General features: G+C 41.8%; 1 protein-coding gene across 3 annotated transcripts in view; it reads right to left on the bottom strand.

Moving 5' to 3' along the window:
• Positions 1–2,626: 2,626 nt before the first annotated feature.
• Positions 2,627–20,798, bottom strand: part of PUS7L (pseudouridine synthase 7 like) — a 23,028-nt gene continuing 4,856 nt past the window's right edge. For all 3 annotated transcript variants that reach the window (XM_072146856.1, XM_072146858.1, XM_072146855.1), the window contains exons 4-9: positions 20,497–20,692; positions 18,546–18,644; positions 16,490–16,571; positions 10,126–10,406; positions 9,946–9,999; positions 2,627–2,998 (exon numbers count right to left, since the gene is read on the bottom strand). In XM_072146856.1, the coding sequence (XP_072002957.1) occupies positions 2,669–2,998; positions 9,946–9,999; positions 10,126–10,406; positions 16,490–16,571; positions 18,546–18,644; positions 20,497–20,692 (1,042 nt within the window). In that variant the 3' untranslated portion in view covers positions 2,627–2,668. The remainder of the gene's footprint in view (positions 2,999–9,945; positions 10,000–10,125; positions 10,407–16,489; positions 16,572–18,545; positions 18,645–20,496; positions 20,693–20,798) is intronic.

Below are 20,798 nucleotides of genomic sequence, written 5' to 3'. Positions count from 1 at the left end.
CCACCCATTTATTGCCTGCATGGATTTTAAAGATGAAATAAAGAATACATTTTTATGTGAAGAACTCCTGCAGTGGTATCTATTTTTTCTTGAAATCAATTTTGATTGATTTCTCTGTTGCTCAGAGAAAGCTTCAATTGTCTAATTTTTTTTGTGTGTCTACGCAAGGGCATTAAGTTCGGCAGTGTGTCTGTATTGCGGTACCTCCTATTTTTGACTAAAAAGTCACACAAAAAAGAAAAAAAAAAAAAACAACAACATCTTATTTCCTCTCCTATGAAAAAAGTGACCATGTCACATAGTACTAAGACAAATAATTAAAAGAATTTGCTCCAGAGCCTTGATCTACTCACAATCTATAATTTGTCCTCAATTGATCTAAGAGAATTTGGAAGTGGGACCCCTACACTACAATGGGTCACTATTAAATTACACACGATACAAACTGCAAATTTTCTAAGCCATATTCAGTCTTATCCATATTGTAATCCTGCTTTGGTAATGGTCACTGTAACAAAACACAAACAAACAATAGATCATTTGGAATTTTGTTATGAGTACATGATTAACATTTATAAGGCCAATGAAGAAAATGTCAGTCTACGATCTCTATCTGATATTATAAGGAATAAGAAACAGGGTTATGTTCATCTGAAAGATTGCCAGGAGTGGCGATACTTGTCAAGAGGTTAACTAAAGGTTATAATGAAGCTGCATGACTTACATTGTATTTAAAGGCTTCAAACCCTAAACATCTGGTGAAAGATAAAAATCACTACAGCATGAGATCATTACAAGACATGGAGCTACACATAAAACTATTTAAGGAGGGATTCGGCACCACAGGTAGCACTGGATAAACTTGTAATTTCCTTCTAAAGATGTAAGGAATCTGCAAAAGGTTAGTGTGTGCTTTGTGAGATTAGTCAAGAGATGGTGGAAAGTTCAGGAAGTACCGTTGGAATAAAGGGGTTAATGTGAGATAAGGGTTATTTCCTCATTGCAATGAGTTCTAAGGCTGACCATTGGCAGATGCTTACATATGCTAAGGAAATCCTTTCATTTAGCGCCTAGCTGTATCAAGTGATGGGCAGAAACTTAGCATTGGACAGTTCTGGTAAGGTCCGCTTGTGGATCAGCTTAAATAAAGGGTTTAATACTTTAACACCTAAATAGATGCATCTGAAAATTCATATTAGCAGATCTTCTTGTAAAACCATAGCAAGTAGGGCTCTTTACACACATTTTCTTCAAATATACATACTGGAACACATATTGTGTATAAGTAGTAAAGTTCAACGTTTATTGATATCACAGAACACATAAAACTCCACTTGAAAGACATAGAAAAGATCAACCTAAAGAGCTTTGCCACAGGGTCATGTAATATGATAAAAGGCCAAATTTAACATTATCACATCTGTACTTGTATGAGAGCCCTCATATATGTAGCTGCATGTCATAAGTTTCCCATTAGCTACCAGTTTAAAAAAATTATTTACGCAAAAAAAAAAAATATATTGAAATAAAAAATTATAAAACTACTTTATATGCAATGTGTAATGCTACTATTTTCAGTAGAATGAGAAAAGAGATATATAAGCAAGTACCGACTTATGTGCAATTGACATCATGAGACATTTCAGATATGGATGACTATTGTTAATTTTCTTATGGCCAACCATTGCTATGTAATACCCTTTATCAAAAGATCAAAAGATTACAACTCTTTTTTGTGGTTGATCTCTAAATTTCAAATGTGAATGTTTACTGCCACCTGCTGGGTAACAAAAAAGGGTACGCAATATTAGATGCAGCTTTGGAACAAAAACAAGAAGGTTCCAGATCTTAAAGCAGTAACGTCACAAATCTCCATTCAATGACATGTCAGGCGTCTTCATTATCCATTTTATATATTGTCAACACCGGGAGGCAAATAAGGCATTTTGATATTTAAAATGCTGTTTGAGGGTACAGCCCACATTGTTTTTACAGTATGAGAAAGCATCCAAATTCTTTAATAGGCCAGCTGTCACCCTTACCCCTGGTATAACTAGAGTAGTTTTTGCGCTTGTAGCTTCCTTAAACATCTTACAAACATAGGTTTACGTAAGTAAAAGCTATAGGTTTCCTGAAATGGAAACAGGTATGTTTGTTTTTTAAAGCAGTCTGGAAATGTACTTTATTTAATCAATATAATACATATAAAATATTATATGCATATAATATAATGAAGAAATTCAGTCCCTTACCCATTTCGGACCTAGTGTATAGCAGTCTAGTGTAAATTGGCCTAGTAGAAAAACGCATACACATTTATTACAGAAATACAAAGTTACTATGCCTTGTCTGCCGGGTTTTCAAACACCTGTCCTAATAGATTCCTACCAAATGGTTTAATAGTGGTGTTATAGACCGTTTTTACTTACATTCCTTGTAATGAATCTTATAAACTACTTCTCCCTATCACATAGTCATTATTTAATTTATAAGAGAAACTCCATGTTCCGTAGAAGAAGCAATAGACCTTTCCCTCTTAGTATGTGAGTGTATGTATTGATCCTCAGTCTGGTTGCCCAATGCAATTTCCTATTAGATCACCATTAGTAAGCACAGGATGAAAAGATTTCAGAAACCAGTTTATTTAACAGTTAGAAGCATTGGATCATTAAAAGTTGCACTTCATCATCTCTCGGAGACAAACTGTAGCATAACAAGAAGCATCCAATTTGAAGGACATCTTTAATGTTGCGTTCTTAGATATTGAGTGTTCAGAATAATTCTCCTGGCTTTGTGCATCTGTCTCTATGATCGGTTCACAAATCAAATTATATGGATATTTTATTATATGTCTGTAACAGCCAGGGATGTTCATCTGCAATGAGCCAACTCTGAACTTACAGGAATGCAGCCCAGCAGTTGCCAGGGCCTCTCGATACCACTCTCCCACCTGATTAGTAGGATATCGGATACTGTGACCTGGCATCGGAAGCACTACCTAGAATAAAAGGAGAAAGGGAAAAGACATCAAACCATAGCAATGATACCAGTTATTGTTTACAACATCAGCAAACATTTTTTTTTTTTTTTTTTTTTTTCCAAAAGATTTTATTATAGACAAAAGCTACAACTTAAGGCAAGACAGTGCTACACATTATTATAGCTATACATACATCAGCATAGGTTTTTTTTTTTTTTTACCTTGCATCATTACATGGCATCTTTGTAGATATCTTCATAAACCAAGCTCCCTACCATTAAGAGCCTCCAACATGTTGCAAAAATGTCATGATATCAGTATACATATTCGCCAACCACCCCCCCCCCCCCACCCTCCCCACCCTATACCGATGCTGGTGATATTGAGTGGTCACAATGGGTGCTCACTGGAGTACCCTACATAGAGAATCTCTATAGTCTCCACTGATTCCAAATGTCATTGAGTCTGCTGCCCTTCCTATAGCGTTTCTCGTACGCACATTCGTATGATTTTATACGTTTAACTAGATTACTCCATTCGTTCACTGATGGGGATTTTTCATCTAACCAATGTTTGACTAATACTAGTCTTGCAAGAAAGATAGATCAAAAAGCGACTTGGCTTTGAAGACTATCATCTAAGGGGATCGGGAGCAAGCCCAGAACCCCAAAAGTGGCCACTCGAGGGAAAGAACATTGAAGCTGGTCCTCTAATTTCATGAAGATCTCCTCCCAATAAGAGTTGATCTTCGGGCAATCCCATAGAACATGTAGGATATCAGCTTGAGGACTTTTGCACCTCCTGCAGTTAGAATTTTCACTTAAACCAATTTTAAACATTAAATGTGGTGAAAAATAAATTCTATATAGTATATAAAGTTGTGTACATCTGTGATTTAAATTAATCGAAGATCTAACCACACCCTTATAGATATCTCGCCATTGTGCCGCAGTGATAAAACCGACCTGGTTTGTCCATTTCACTTGAGTTACATGACTAAAATTCTGATCTATACTAGACCTAAGCCGGCGATAAATACTGGATAAATTAAGTTGTGACACGTCTAAATCTAATAATTCCATTAATTTACCCCCTAAGTGTATCTTGAACCTATCGTGGTGTAATTCTTTCCTATATGCATGTGCAATTTGACAGTACCTAAAAAAATCCCTTTCCTCCAAAATACCCCTAGAACACCAGTCCTGAAAGGAGGGCAGTGCCCCATCTTCCTCCATCTGTTCCAAAGACTTAATCCCCTTTCTTTCCCAAAACCCGACATCTTCCATTTTAGATAGCTCCAAAAAGTTAAGATTGCTCCACAGAGGAGTGAATTTAAATCCCCCCTTAATACCAGATAGCCTCCTAAGGTCTCTCCAGGTATACTCCAATAACCGCGCCATAGGGATTCTTTTAACATTAAGACCCTTCAGTTGACCAGACTCCAGCAGAACCAATATTGATTCGAATCTACGCTCCAACCGAGAAGTAATCGCATGAAATATGTTAGACTGTCTATTTTCCAGAATGAACTGTATCTGTGCCGCCAAGAAATAATGATAGAAGGAAGGGAGCGAAAGACCGCCCCTCTCCTTATCTATCATTAAAGTTTCTTGTTTAATACGCACCTTTTTTCTCCCCCAAAGTAATTTGTTTATAATCGCTCGAATGAACCCAAACCATCTCTTACCTATCCAGCAAGGAGAGTTGGATAGTACATATAAAATTTGAGGTAGCAATACACTCTTTGTAAGTATAACTCTCTCTGCGCGATTTAGTGGCAGCGTATTCCATGTATTGACCTTATTTTTAAGTTTTGTTAATAAGGGGGCAAGATTCAAATTAATATAATCGTCAACCTTGGCCGTAATCTTTAGCCCCAAATAATCACATGAGGAAGAAACCTTCAGATCAAACTGCAGATAATTAGGATGTGGGGCACCGTCCAGCGGGACCAAAATCGACTTATGGGTATTTATCTGGAAACCCGAGAATCTACCAAATTCCTGAATGACCTTCAAGGCTTTAGGCACCGATATTTCAGAGTCATTGAGACATAGGAGGACATCATCCGCATATAGCATAATCTTATCCTCAGAACCAGCAAGACCTCCCCCCTCTATCTCCCTGTCTGCCCTAAGTTTTATTGCCAGAGGTTCTATAAAAAAAGCAAATAACAACGGGGACAGGGGGCATCCCTGCCTAGTGCCCCTAGACAGTGTAAAGAAGGGAGAAAAAACACCGTTGACTCTGATGCAGACCCTCGGGTCCCTATAAAAAAGTCTAACCCACTCCACAAACGGTCTACCAAGCCCAAATCTATGCAGCACCTCCCATAGGAAGTCCCACTCCACCCTATCAAAGGCCTTAGAGGCATCCAGTGACAGAATGGAGCGGGACCCCCCCTGACCCAACTGTAGACCCGCAAACAACCGTCTTATATTAGTTTTACTCTGGCGAGCGGCCACAAAGCCACATTGGTCTTCGTGTATAAGTGTTGGCGCATACTGCTTTAATCTGTTTGACATTAATTTGGCAACCAGCTTGGTGTCTGCATTAATAAGCGAGATCGGTCGATAAGATTCCGCTTCCAATGGGTCTTTATTTTTTTTTTGAATCAGGACTATACTTGCCTCATACCACGAATCAGGCAACTTACCCTCCCTTTGAGAAAATTCCCAGATCTCCACCATAAGAGGTAGAAGAATAGCGCCGAATCTACTATATATTTCTAGAGGCAGCCCATCCAGTCCCGGAGAAGAATTACGTCTGGAGGATGCAAGAGACTCCTCCAGCTCCACACTAGTTATAGGGCGAGATAGCGTATCTGCCCTGTCCATCGAGAGAGAAGGGAATTGGATATTATCTAGGAATTGCCTTATGTCCCCTATTGACGCCTCCAAATCTCAGGAGTAAATACCTTGAAAAAATTTTAAAAATGTTTCTCTAATCTCCTCAGCGTTGGTGGTTATATCCCCAAAATTATTTTTAATAGCTGTTATTCTGTTTACCTCCTGTTGTTTTTTGACTTACTGCAAAAGCCCTTTTGAAGGTACACCACTCTCACAATGTGCTTTCTGATCCATAAAAAATAATTTCTGCGTCGCCTTATCTGCCATTAATCTGTTATATTCCTCTTGTGCCCTATTAAAGCTGTCGTGCTGCTCTTTCGAACCACTCTCCAGAAAGGCCCTTTCTTTTTCTTTCACCTCCGTTTTTAATGTCCTCTCCTGTCTAGCCCATTGCTTACGCAGGTATATGATTTCTGAATTTAATATCCCTCTAATAAAGGATTTCAAAGAATCCCACATTAGCCCAAGGTTCTCCGCGGTTCTATTGGCCGCAATAAAACTACCTATCTCTTCTTTGATTTTATCTTCATCAGTCAATAGAACTAACCAATGCGCGTTGAGTTTCCAGAACCTAAGAGCAGGTTGCCCCGATCCGGACAACTCGAGGACCAGCGGGGAATGATCAGAGATGGAACGATTATCATAGCGAATTTTCCCCACCCAATCGATGGCAAGGTCATTGGCCAAAGCTAAGTCGATCCGGGAGAAGGTATTATGGGAGCGATTGTGACATGAAAATATCTGTTGTTCCCCCTTTAAGGATCTCCACACGTCTCTCCAACCCACTTCCTGGCAAAACCTAGCAAAGGGGGTGTCTCCCATCTCTATCCTTGCTGGATTTTTTTTACCTAAACAATCCTTCTTATCCGACATTACAGCATTAAAGTCTCCGAGAACCAGAACGGGGCAGTCCCCCACCTTTTCCAGAAACCGCAGTAGGCTTATCAGGACATCATATCTGAAAGGGGGAGGTATATAGACTCCTGCCACAACCCATTTAATGCCATCTAGTATACCTAACAAGAATACATATCTTCCGTCTGGATCACACTTTGCCTCCAATACTTGGAAGCCAACTGATCTATGAACCAGAATAGAGACACCTCTAGAGAATGATGAAAAAACTGAATTATACACATGGCTGGCCCACCTCCTATCTACAAGAGCCAAAGACTCTTTATCGAGATGTGTCTCCAATAGTATGACAATTGCTGGTAGTTGTTTAACAATATAGTCAAAAATGATACAGCGTTTCAAACGATCTTTTAATCCTCTTATGTTCCACGATATAAACCTAGTACCCATGTGTTATGTCTTGCGCAAAAAAAGAGGAAGAGAGCAACAGGCAGAAATAAAAAACGCCCTGCGACCAAGCAACATCCCCAGCATCGTTTCATCCCACCCCTCCAAAAAACCCCCACCTGTTCTACCGTAGTACAACTCTTCCTACTTCAGCCACTTTCCCGCCCCCCCCTCACCCCCATCCCCCCAATTGCCGACTTGTACCAAAATATGATGACATAAGTATCTACATTCATAGTCCCTTAAGATCTAACCAATCTGAGACTTGTTCTGGCGTATTGAAAAACTGGGACTGACCTTGAAAAATAATTTTTAGTTTGGCCGGAAACATCAATGAATAAATGATTCCCTTGTCTCTCAGCCTTTTTTTTACCTCCAGAAAACTTTTCCTTTTCTGGAGGGTGTCCTTAGAAAAGTCTGGATATATTGCAACTTTGACGCCTTGGATTGATAGTTCTTTTAGCTCACGTGCTCGTCTCAATATCATGTCACGATCTCTCGAGAGTAATGTTTTACAGATAAGGGTACGGGGGGTATTCCCTGGAATATAAGGACCCGCCGGGATTCTATGAGCTCGCTCAATGTCAAAATTCAGGGAAAGGTGCTCCTTCCCTATTTCTTTCAGAAACCATTCTTTAATGTAACTTACAGGGTTCTCTCCCTCCGCTTTTTCTGGTGCCCCTATTAGTCTTAAATTGGCTCTTCTTGAGCGATCCTCCATATCCGCAATTTTCCCTTTAAGGGCCTTATTCTCTACCTCCAGCCGGGAGGTGATTTTTTTGAGAGTACCCACCTCCTTCTCAATATTAATAATTTTATCTTCTGCCGTTTTTTGTTTATCTCTTAACCTATTCAACTCTTCTCTCAAGAGGGAAACATCTCCTCTTAGGGCTCCCACCTGATCTGTAAGTCCCAGTATTGCTGAGTTGCATGTTTTTATGGAGTCTAGGATCTCTCTTAACATACCGTTTTCTCCCCCGGCATTTGCCTCGTCCCCGTCCTGTTCCTCCCCCTCTATCATGGCAAATCTCGAGCCTTGTAATTTATTTTTAGGGTCTTGACCATCATTTTCAGAGTTTTTCTGCATAGTCGAGCCTGTACGTGTTTTAACTGGGGGGGACTTCCATAGTTTATCCAATTTTGTGGAGTTGTCTCCTTTAACCCCACTTTTCTCTTTCTCCTTGGGGGAGGCTGCCCCCACAGACTTCCTTGAGGCATTTTTAGGAGGCATACCTGACGTCAAATTATATTCCCCTTAAACAACCGATGCTATACTAACGGACATATAACCAAGAACCCGGATATAACAACCTAGGAATAAAACAGGATATACTGCATAATTGACAAGGGAAAATATTAAGTTAGTGGAGTTAGCAAATGCAAACCGCTAGCATATATCAGGCAAATAGCAGACAGTGAGGAAGCAGAAAACCAAGCGAGGTTAAGTTGACCGAAGTTGATACCGGTTGGCACCAACCCCAAATATTATGAATCCAGAATAACAAAGCATATACTGAACATCAAGCAAAAAGCCCAAAATGTTCTGTATGTCCTGGGAACGAGTGTTAAAAGACGAGCCAATCCAAAATCTGAGTCCGTTCCCCCTAACAGAATGTTAGATTATTAGAGGGTTTATATGCAGAGTCAATATAGCACTGATGCCACGTTGTTGTTATTGTCTTATAATCTTAGTTCTTGGCGGGATAATGTCCACGTGGCAAGAGTTTGCAGAGATATAGCTTGTCACCGACGATATTAAGTTAGTTGAGTTAAGAGATGCAGATGGCTAACATATAACGGACGGATATCAGACAGGTAGCAGGCAGGCAAGTAGCAGACAGGCAAATATCAGGCACATGTTAAGTTGGTTAAGAAAGAGTTTCAGTTAATGCCAAATGCAGTCAGCTTAATACATGGGAGAAGAAGAAAATTAGGGCCAGGTACATCTCACCCATCCAACCGAACGGCTCCGGACCGCAGTCGTCTCAGACTTGAAGAACAGGGACCATACGCAGAGAATTCTTTTCACCTCTACCACCGGTCACGCCGACACCGAGAACAGCACTCCAGCCACACCGCCTCAGCAGCGACCCCAGAACGCCTTCCTCCGGGTCAGCGCACGTCCGGCGCGAGATGTCAGTAGATCCCCAGTCGTCCTCTAAGCGCCTACGGATTCTCCTGCTCGCGGAGCCGTGCGGGCGTCAAGCTGTTTCTGCGCCCGAAATGGACTACGGGCGGACAGACTCCTCCACCGACGAGCGCCAGGCATAGAGGGACAGCGTACCTCGTGGTGCCGTAGAATCGCCACGGCGCCGGTACAGCTGAACCTAGATCCTCCCCTCCCGGACCGGTAGGTGACGGTCCGCGGGGTTACCAGCCTCTGGTACCCATACCGAGTCAGCGTGGAGAGCGGGGAGGAGTGAGGGGCGGCTGTGCAGCGTGACGCGCTTACGTCATGCCGTTACGCTTCGGCCTCCCAGCAAACATTGCTTCATCAAAATGTTATGCTAATACTTGCTATGTTTTTGTAATCTTGTTTGTCTTTGTGCATCTTTTAAAACTAATAAAAATAATTAAAAAAATAAAAATAAAAAAGTTATGTTCCAACATGTTCCTGCATGGCTGCTTTCTCCCATAACCCATGTTTTCATAGCCTGTGACTTGTCACATTAAGTAATTCCCTGGCCAATAGAAAACATTGGTACAGATTTGGCAAATTGTGAATCGGGCAATTATCAACAGTTTAATTCATTAGATTTTTAGACACAAACAATGTGAATAAATGGGATAATACTAACAAGTTAATGAACTTACCTGATGCATAGAATAGATTTCTTCTTTCTCTTCTGAAACTGTAACAATATGTACCTGTACAAAACCAATCATCTGTCAAGGTTGGCACAGAATACATAAAGATGTATAAATATGTAAATATGTATAATGTATAAAGCATTGGAACTTATGTTCCAAGCAGAACACAGAATTAGAACTCACTCGGTCACTCAGTGAAGTTGTTTCATTTGTGTCCTGGTTGATGAGCACTAGGTCCCCTTCGACAACTTTTGAGCCATACGTAGATATCCTATAAGATGTGGCGTCGTTCCAGATCTTACTGCAATATGCATGGATGTAGAAAATGCGCATGGAATGTGGAATACTGAGCCATCCTCGCTCACATCCCTCATCACTCATCCCATATCTATTCAGTGCCCGCAGTACCATTCTCTCACGGACTTTATAAGCTGGCATTAGTGAAATGGTTCCTTTCATATCCCCTGAAATAAAAAGTGTAAAGTATGATGGGATATAGATTTGTTAAAGTACAACTATGAATCGGATTTCATTCTTTGTCCAAATTTCTGAAATTTTTACATTTCATAATATATTTTTATAAGTGTAAGAAATCTACCAAGTATAAGCCGAACCGAGTATAAGCTAAAGTACCTAATTTTAACACAAAAAATTGGCAAAACCTATTGACTTGAGTATAAGCATTGGTCACAGCCTACTCCCAGTACATAGCCAGCTCCCCCCCCCCTAGTATTTAGCCAGTCCCTGCCCCCAGTATATAGCCAGTAGCCCCCCTGCCCCCAATATATAGCCAGCAGCCCAGGTCCCCCAGTATGTAGCCAGCAGTCCCCTAGTATATAGCCAGTCCCTGCCCCCTAGTAGGCCAGCAGCCCATGTCCCCTATTATATAGAGAGCTCCTTAGTATATAGCCAGTGCCTGCCCCCTTAGTATATAGCCAGTGCCTGCCCCCTTAGTATATAGCCAGCAGCCCCCTATGCCCAGCATATTAAAAAATAAAAAAAAAACTCTGTGCTCACTTTTCCAACGGCCCGCAGGTCCTCTTCTGTCTTCTGAAGCTCCGGATCTGGGTCCCTGCACTGCCGTCGCATATACCATGACACCAGACGCCTTTTCTGGACCATCAAGTCCCTGAAAACCTATAATGAACACAAACGTGTTCCCAGAGGACTACGTCCATATAAAGAAGCATCACAGTATCAAGATGACCCCACTTTCTTGGAGAGATGGAATAACATCCAACTTACATGTTCCCTGGAACTTATGCGACTAGTACTTAGTAAAAACGAAGAAGATTACGAGCGCGTCACTTCTGACTTATGTAGAGCCAAGATCGAGTTGAGAACCCGCCTCACGGAGAAGCAGAATGATATCTTCTACAAAAAATTGGAAAAAAGGCTGGTCCCATTACAGGCTGAAATTAAAGAAAAGAAACGCGATAAGTTTATGCGTGATAAGACCGATTTCGAAATGGGTCGCATCTTCAGTTGGCGAATGAAAAAACCCATAAAACGAAATAAATCCAACAAACGCCGTGTTACCGATTTTTTGACGACTGAATCAGACTCTAGTAGCTCCGAGGAACGAGGTCCAATTACAACTGATGGCAGAGATGAACCCATTACCCCGACATCAGGAACCCCTTTAGGGGGAATACACCGAGACGTAGAATCCGGAGGGGAAGGTGCCGGAAGAGGCAGAGGGAGATGGAGATCGAGCCAGAAAAGAAAGAAAGTTTCTTGGCGTTAGCACCTACCAATTTCACCCTCGATCCCACCCCGGGTTGTAATGTGGTTAACCTATCCAAAACGACTCTGGATGATGTCTGCTTGTCAGCCCTATCTAAGGGCTTGAACTTTAGCATCCCTAGAAGTTTTGATTTTGTGCAATTCCAGATTGATCTATATAAATCTATTAGGCAAATAGCATTAAGAAAGTTTTTTGATGCCAGGATCCCTAGGGATAATCCGTATGAGGGAAAACTAGAAGGAGAAATACCTTGTATAGGACCACTAGGCTTCCAGATTAACAGTCCCCTTGAAAGCACAGATTTGATTTGTTTAGAAACATTACATGGCTTATTGGTGGATAATGATGACCCCACACACAACACCTCGATAAATCATACTTTTAACATCTCCGACTTCAGAGGTGGTAACCGATCCACTTTTTGTCCTCCCTTGCCGGCCGGCTCTTCCATCGACATATTTTATGAACAAGTATGCAGAGAAGTAAAAGCCTTGATCTATCCTATTCAGGCCCCCAACCTGTCCACCGAAGAGTGGAAGGCCTTACAAAAATTAAAAAAGGATAAGTCTCTTGTTATTAAGCCGGCCGACAAGGGCGGAAATATAGTGATCATGCAGGTAGACTACTATGTGGCAGAGGCCGAAAGGCAACTTTACGATACTTCTACCTATGTACGATTGGCAAGGGATCCTACTTCTAAGTACTTGTCACTCTTGCGCTCGGTCCTTAGACGGGCAGTGGAGAAAGGGGTACTAACAGACAAAACAGCTGAAAAATTGCTCCCAGAATTTCCTAAAAAACCGTCGTGGTACTTTCTCCCTAAGATTCACAAATCACCGAGTCGACCCCCCGGACGACCAATCGTCGCGGGGATCGGCTCGGTGACAGAATCTTTGTCACAATTTGTAGACTGGTTGCTTAGACCCATCTTAGCCGATATCCCATCGTATTTGAAAGACACAAATTCTTTTCTACGAGCCGTAGAGGGCATCTCCTGGCGAGAGGACCTTAAGCTCACATCCATCGACGTTGAAAGTCTCTACACCAGGATCCCACATCAGGAGGGAGTAGAGGCTATCTGCCTTGTCCTACGTAAGGCGAACAAAAGTGACGCCTTAATAGCGTTCGTACGAGAAGCCCTTCTGTTCATCCTGACGCATAATTCGTTCCTGTTTAATAATGAATGGTTCAACCAGATTACAGGAACGGCCATGGGCACACCGGTCGCATGTACCTTTGCGAATATTTTTTTGGCCGTTTTTGAAAGCAGGTACATCCTCAACACGGCCAATCCATTTATTAAACATATACATACTTACCTCAGGTACGTGGACGATGTGTTCATGGCTTGGTCCGGATCTGAGCAGGAATTTAACGGTTTTGTTGACTATCTTAACGAGGGGAACAAAATGAATATGCGCTTTACTAGTGTTTTTGGTAACACACATCTGGAATTTTTAGACGTCCAAGTGGACGTAGTGCATGATCATATCTTAGTGAGTGGGTTCCGCAAGTCTACAGCTACCAATGCATTATTACATTATGATAGTGCTCATCCAGATCACGTCAAGAGAGCCATCCCTTATGGTCAGTTCGTCCGCTTGAGACGCATTAATGATACGGAGGAATCTTTTTTAAAACAAGCGGTGGAACTGAGGGACAGATTAAGAACTAGAGGGTATCCCGATGACATTATTGGCAGGGCCTTCGAAAGGGCGTCTAAGCTGGAGAGGAGGCAACTAATACATGGGGGTCGGAACAATAAAAAATATGAGAGGGATAGATTTACCTTCACCTTTGATTTCGGACCCAATGAAAATAATATTCGTAAAGCCATCCAAAAAAATTGGAATATATTAGAAAGAGACCCGGAGCTTAAGACACTCACGGCCAATAGACCCATGGTAGCCTTCAGACGGAACCCCACCCTCAAGAACCTTCTGGTCAGAAGTAGATTTGGAGACGAAAAAACTACATGGTTAAACTTAGCGAGCCCACAAGGTAATTTTCCATGTCATCATTGTAATTTTTGTAAATTCCATCTAAGAGACAAGATCCTCAAGATAGGAGGGGTCACAACTACCGTAAAGCACTTTATTAGTTGTAAAACCGACTACGTAGTCTATGTCGTCTTCTGCCCGTGTAGACGATTCTACGTGGGAAAAACTATTAGACCCCTGTATATTAGGTTCAGGGAGCATCATCGCTCTATTATTACAGGAAAAGGTTCCCCTCGATTGATACAACACATGCACACGGTGCATGCAGGTAATCCGGATGCACTGTCTTTTGCAGGAATAGAAAGAATAACAATAAACATTAACGGAGGCGATAGACATAGAGAGCTCCTCCGATGCGAAGCTAAATGGATCCTTAAGACAGAAGCAGAAGGTCCAGTAGGACTAAATGACAAAAATGATATGGCAGTTTTCTTGTAGATGTACTAGGTGCCAGAAGAGAAATATGAAGCTAGTTGACTTGCACCGTGTAGCTTTTCTGTTTTATTACACTGTTCAGATTTTTGTTGATATTATGTGATGTCACCTGGAGTATGTGTAACTCACTGTTTTTTCGTTTCACTTGTTTTTTGCTGGTGGTGTCTGTCGTTTGCCGGCGACGTCCGCGGCTCGACTGGTCAGCTGACGGTCCCGTGCGGGCGCCGCCTACACATCGACACACACACGTACACACCCCCTTGGTTCTTGATCACATGATTCCTTGTATCACATGATCCTTCTATGAGTGACGTCAGAGGGAGGACGGTTTAAATCCCGGCTCCACCAGCGTCCCTCATACGGCTAGACGAAGCGCAGGAGTGCGCGAAACGGCCCGTCGCCGAAGCCTTTCTTGTGCTGCACCTCCCTGTCCTATGCAGTAATTGAATAAAGAAGATCTTTGGGTGAGTGCCGCTTTCTGTTGTCTTCATTCATATGTATTCACTTGGTTGAACCAGCTGTGCACCACCCGCACGTCTCGACATAATCAAGCCCGGAAGTACTGCGCCTGTGCCTAGAAGCCATCCATTACTGATACTATTGGTCTGGCAGTGCCGACATCCCGCTGGGAGACTTGTCGGTCCCCGGCGTTTCTTTCCTTTTCATTGACACCAGACGCTTGCTGACATAATAGTGAGTGCGACACAGCAGGGACCCGAAGACGAAGCCAAAGCTACAGAAGAGGACCTGCAGGGGGCAGCAGGAAGGTGAGTACAGAGGTTTTAATTTCATAGACTGAAGTATAAGCCGAGTAAGGATTTTTCGCACATTTTTCTTGCTGAAAACTTGGCTTATATGCAAGTATATACGATATATCAAATTCTTTGCTTCCCTTCAGACACCAAGTTAAAAGTGAACCTGTCACCTACTTTTACCCCGCTAGATTATAGCAGCCCCCTAAAACAAGATATATATCCTTCCTAGCATTGCCCCTTATGTGAAATCTTGCCCATTTACCTATAAAAAACAAATATCCTTTAAAATCATGTGAACTGCCATCTTTTGCCAGAAAGCGTAAGGCGTAAAGGGAGCACCTTAGGGTACATTCACACAGCCTGACGGGTGGGCATACCACTGTGCACTGGAGAAGGAGGAAGTGACCCCTCCATAGAAAAACAACGCTGCACAGCCGCACACATGGAGAAAGAAAGAGCATGCTCTATCTCTTCCCAGTGTACGGCGCGTAACGGTTCCAGACATGTGAAGCACCGTACCGCCACAGGGCCGCAATTGCCGTCTTTGGGGACGTATATGCAGCCGTAAATTTGTGGCCGCATATACATCCCCCCAGACGGTCATGTGAATGAGGCCCTACTCAGTAATGAGTAAAGCGGGAAAGGGAGCATCAATTTACAAGACTAAATTTTGGGTTCTGTAGAAGTTAGAACCATGGTTCTGGTTTCAGATTAAAGAAGAGAATCTAATGTCAAATCACATCAGGATTGTGGTTCAGTGAGCTACAGAGCTAGGAATACAAACAGTTAAAGAAAAAGGATTTGGATCTTTATCTGCAGCTCACATTCCCTACTATGAGTTTACTTGCCCATATCAACAGTGTTTTGTATACTCAAAACAGCTCTAGTCAGAGGCTATAACCAAAAAAAAAGTATTTGCAATAAAAATCGAAAGGCTCCTTTCACACAGCCATAGGCTTGTCTGGCCACACTGCTCATCCCTCCACATGCTCGATCTTTTTCCTGTGCATGTTACTGTGGCACACTTCTGTCCATGGCCGTCCATGGGGACCTATATGAGATACATGTTCCCACGACAACTGTGATAAAAAGGGCCTTAGTTATAGGATTTTCCTAATAATATATCCTCAATTGGCGATGCTGTAAAGGAATGCATTGTATGTTATGGGCAGCACGGTGGCTCTGTGGGTAGCACTACAGCCTTGCAATGCTGGGATTCTGGGTTCAAGGTCAACATTTGCAAAGAGTTTGTATGTTCTCTCTGAGTTTGTGTGGGTTTCCTCTGGGTCCCTCGTTTTTCTCCCACACTCCAAAACATACTGGCAGGTTGATTAGATTGTGAGCCCCATTGGGGACAGGGACCTATTTGTGTAGCGCTGCGGAATCTGTGTACACTATATAAATCAAGGAATTATTATTAATTATTATGTGTATTGACTGACCAGTAATAGCCTTGGGGTACTTTATCTAAATATCTTTGACTAGATTAATATCTTGTGCTATTGTCACTGTAATGTTCAAATTATTTTCAAAATGTTTTAAAATTTTTCTAATTTATTATACAGTTATAATTATAATAATAATTCAAGCAAACAATTTGTAGGACTTACCAGTTTGTAAAAAATAAAGCTTTGCTTTATTCACAGGGTCATCACCTTCTTCAGGAGTAAAAAACAATTTGATAGCCTGTGCCTGGAAACAAAAGAAGAACTTTTAGTGAATGGTCTTTAGAATCAACTTAAAAGGGAACCTGTTACCAGCTATTACCCCAGTAAACTACCAGCCCCCTGGTAGTTTAGTGGGCTAAAAGCTTTCTAATGTTCTTTACTTCATGTTAACCCACCCCCCTTTTACCTATGAAAAAAAAAAATCTAAAAAGTCATATTCAAAAAAGTTGAAACAAACTGAAGAGAACCCGAGTGGAGTTATGCTCAGAAGCTGAAGGAGAAGTTACACTGCTTCTATTAAACTGCTAGCTTTTTTGGAATCGTCTGAGGAGGGTCCTCTGTTTACCTTAATAAGCAGCTCCTAGTGCGTTTTTTTAGGGTCACAGGTCCTCTTTAAACTTCCTATGCCCTTGGTATTAAGAAAAAAAGGCTTTAAAAATTATGCAAATGAACCGGAGAGGCTCCAGGATTCATTGACACCTGGGGTGCCCGCAGCCCCTTAGGGTCATTTGCATAATTTTAAAAGCATTTTTTTTAGTAAAAACCCAGGCATAAATAGCTAAAAGAGGAGCTGATCCCACCAGAGGGTACACAAAACAGCATGTAAGTGTGCTTGGTTTATAATCCTTGATCCTAGTGATAGATTTCCTTTAACAAAAATGAGAGAGTTGGATTTTTATGGATTTCAATACAGCTCACATTCCCAACTATACTTAACTGTCTGCATCTCTAGTTCTGTAGCTCCACAATGTGATTTGAAAATAGTTAGTTACATGCCAGTAATTTTCTTTCCCTGAACAATGACAGCACCACCGGAAAAAGGAGGAGTCCGCCCTTGGGATGGGAAACCCAGCCCATAAAAATTCGGACCTCCTTCTCCACTGCAGTATTTTTCCAGAGATCTCTTGAGACTTCCAACATCAGGTTATTTTCACCACTCCCACATGACATTCCCACAGGGAATGAAAATTACCAGTACGTAATTGCCTATTACCCTCTCACCACGACAGCACCGCTTAGGGAGGGACAATAGAGAAAAGGACTCTGTCCAAAAGAAAATTCCTGAGCTCTACATACATCTAAACGGTAATGTCTAAAGAAGGTATGAGGAGAGGACCAAGTGGCTGCACAACAAATCTTTTCTATGGAAACCTCCGTAAATTCAGTCTAGGAAGTAGCCACTTCCCTAGTGGAGTGGGCCCTTGCTCCCTCAGGTCTGGGCACTTCTGTGGCCGGATAGGCTGAGGTAATTGCTAACTTAATCCACCTGGCTATCGTGTTAGAAGACACCTTTCTCCCTTTATTTCTACCACCATACAAAAACATACTGCATTGGAGAAGGAGCTACGAATTTTTATGGGCTGGGTCTCCTGTCCCTGGGACTACTCTCTCCAGTGGTGCTGTCGTGGTGAGGGGGTAAAACGAGATTCATATCTTTTATACTTAAAGTATAGTTCTAGGTACTATAGAGCTTAGGATATGGGCATCTGAAGTCATACTCCCCTTTAAGTCACCTCATGCAAAAAGTGACTCTTCTCGGGAAATTAATTTTTCTTTTATAGGTAAATGGTTGAGGCTAACATTAAAGAGGGAATTCATACCTGATCTTTTGACTAACTCCCTTTAAAGTGTTACACAAATGCAAGTATTAATGGAAGGGGTAGACTTAGAGGTACACTTTGTGTTTGAAGAAATGTCAAACTGTCAGGTTTACATTTGACATTGTGATACAAACCTACATTTATAATGTAACCAACTCCCACCTCCCAGGTTTGTACCACAGATAGAGATTGTTCATTAATCAGGTATAGTAGAACATGTTTTTGCTAAGAAACTGAAACTAAGGCTGAGGTAATAGAGTTTATGCCTGGAGCATTTGCCTAAAAATACACAGCAGACATACAATGAAACTAGGAAACAAAATCTTCACTGGAGTAATCCATAAAAAAAAAAGGGGACTCATATAGGAATACATGTCACTTAAATCAGATGCACATACCATTTCCCCTTTTAGTAAAGCCAATCCAATTTTATGAGACTGAATGTTCTGCCCTTTTCCAAATCTTTGTGGACCATAGTAGTTTATAAAGCCTCTGTTCTGAAATTAAAGGTAAAATCAAGAAGATAGAAACAAACAATACTCTAGTGATACCAAGTCTAACAGACTATACATTGTGCAAGAATGGGAAACAAGAGTTCTGTGTGTAAACATTCACCTGATACTGAAACATACAGATACTTTGTGTCATTAAATGCCACAGTACATGGTATGCAAGTCAGTATAATTGCTAATCTTCATCTTCAGTTTTGTTCTTAGTGACATTAATAACCTTGAGCAATACAATTGTTAAAAAATATATGCAGTCAATTTTCTTCAGGCATTTCGGCACTCGGCAATAGAATTAAATCTATCTTTCTGTCACTCCCTGCATTAAATGGCTGTGGCCGGATCACAAACTAGTGTGGCTGGTTGGCTCTATGATTGTTTTTAAACAACTCATTTCTGTGGAGCCTTATTGTCTCCCTGCTGGCCATCCTGAAGATCTCTGACCCCTCAGTCTGCTCTCCATTATTACTATAGGATGCACATAAAGTAATCCTCAGAGGTTTCCTCATCCAAACAGCAGTACATTGAAAACAGGAACGGGTGGTCAAGCAGCTGGATTTAGAATGCAAGATTTCCCAGCTAGAATCAAAAACTAAGGACAACCCTGCTAGGACAAATAATGAGGGTCATTCCCAGGCTCAGCTGGAACTTGACTAATGTCTTACCGACATAGCGGAGAGGAAGGCACGGTGTAACCGATAGCACTCCACTCACTTGGCCCATCGACTGCAACAATGCCACCTTACTCCTGAGGTTCCACTTCCTATTTATTTGGTATGCCCCAAACCTAATCATATTGGTATCTGTTCATTTTACATATGGACATTTGTGTGCATTTGGACTTCCATTTTTGTTTTGTTGATATTTCTGTTTCGATGTATTTTAATTTAGGGACCAGACTGTACCTTTCGTATCTTTTGGATGGCATACACCATGTGGGTTTAACTTTATACCAAACATTGCATTAGACTGAGCACTCACTAGATCTTCTCTCTACAGCTCATCATATACAGCTCTACAGTATAAGAGTAGTGATGAGCGGGCCCGTTTGGCACTGGATAGCGAAACCGGAGACCAACCAGTAACACTGTTTAACTGTTTAAATGCCGCTGGCAAAGTCACCAAGGGAGTTCAAACCACTGCGGCCATGTGCCATTGGCACCGACATGCCGATGCTGCCATTTTAAAGGGGTTATCCGGGTGTTAAAATTACTTAGGGCCAGGCTGGGGTGGGCTACTTAAAAAAAATAAACATCTACTTACCTCGTGCGGCGCTGCTGATGTCCCGCGCCGCGGTCCGTCTCATTTCTGCGCCGGTTTGTTTACATCCGACACCATCTCCCAGCGCCTACAATACTGAGAGATAGGGACGGGTGGGAGGAGCCGGCCACATCGCGGACCGTAAGTTCCCTGTGCGCAACTACTGTGCCCCTGTAAACAAACAGGGGCACGGATGAAACGGACCGCGGCCCGGGACATCAGCGTCGCCGGAGGAGGTAAATACATGTTTATTATTTATAAATAGCCCCCACCAGCCTCGCCATAAGTAAGTTTTAACACCGGATAACCCCTTTAAGGAGGAGCATTGCTACCAATGGCATCATTGGGGAGGAAACATCCTCCCTAAAATTGTGGCACACGACATTTAAATGTCGCTAACAGCACTGACTGCAAGTGTTAAGTGGGTTCTTCTAATAAAATTCAGGGTCAGGTCCAGGGGATCCAAACCCACAAAGTTCTGTACAAACCCTAACGTTGAGTCCTATGTTTAGAGAATAGAGTATATTTACACCATCATCTAGCACCAAAAAACTTCTGCCAGTTGCACAACATTAAAACATACCTTCACATTACGTACTGCCTCATGCACTCTCTTCTCGAGGTCTTCTGATATGTCACCGGTATGACATCTGACATCCCTCACAACAATGGAGAAATGATTTCCATTTAACTGGCCAAGATGTAAGTGTTGACAAGTAGGATGTATGTTATATATCTTCAATCCCTTTTTTTCAAGTAATCCTTCAACTCCTCGCAGCCTAAAGAAAATGAGACAGTCTATACCATCTTTCACAGTAGTTTTGATTTGGTGGTTATTTCATTAGAATTCACAGTATAAAGCAAATGCAATAAGAAGATGATGAC

Source organism: Engystomops pustulosus, chromosome 4 (assembly GCF_040894005.1).
Source record: "Engystomops pustulosus chromosome 4, aEngPut4.maternal, whole genome shotgun sequence".
Lineage (NCBI taxonomy): Eukaryota > Metazoa > Chordata > Amphibia > Anura > Leptodactylidae > Engystomops > Engystomops pustulosus.
Note: the sequence above shows the minus strand (reverse complement) of the source record. Positions and strands in the feature narration are given on the sequence as shown.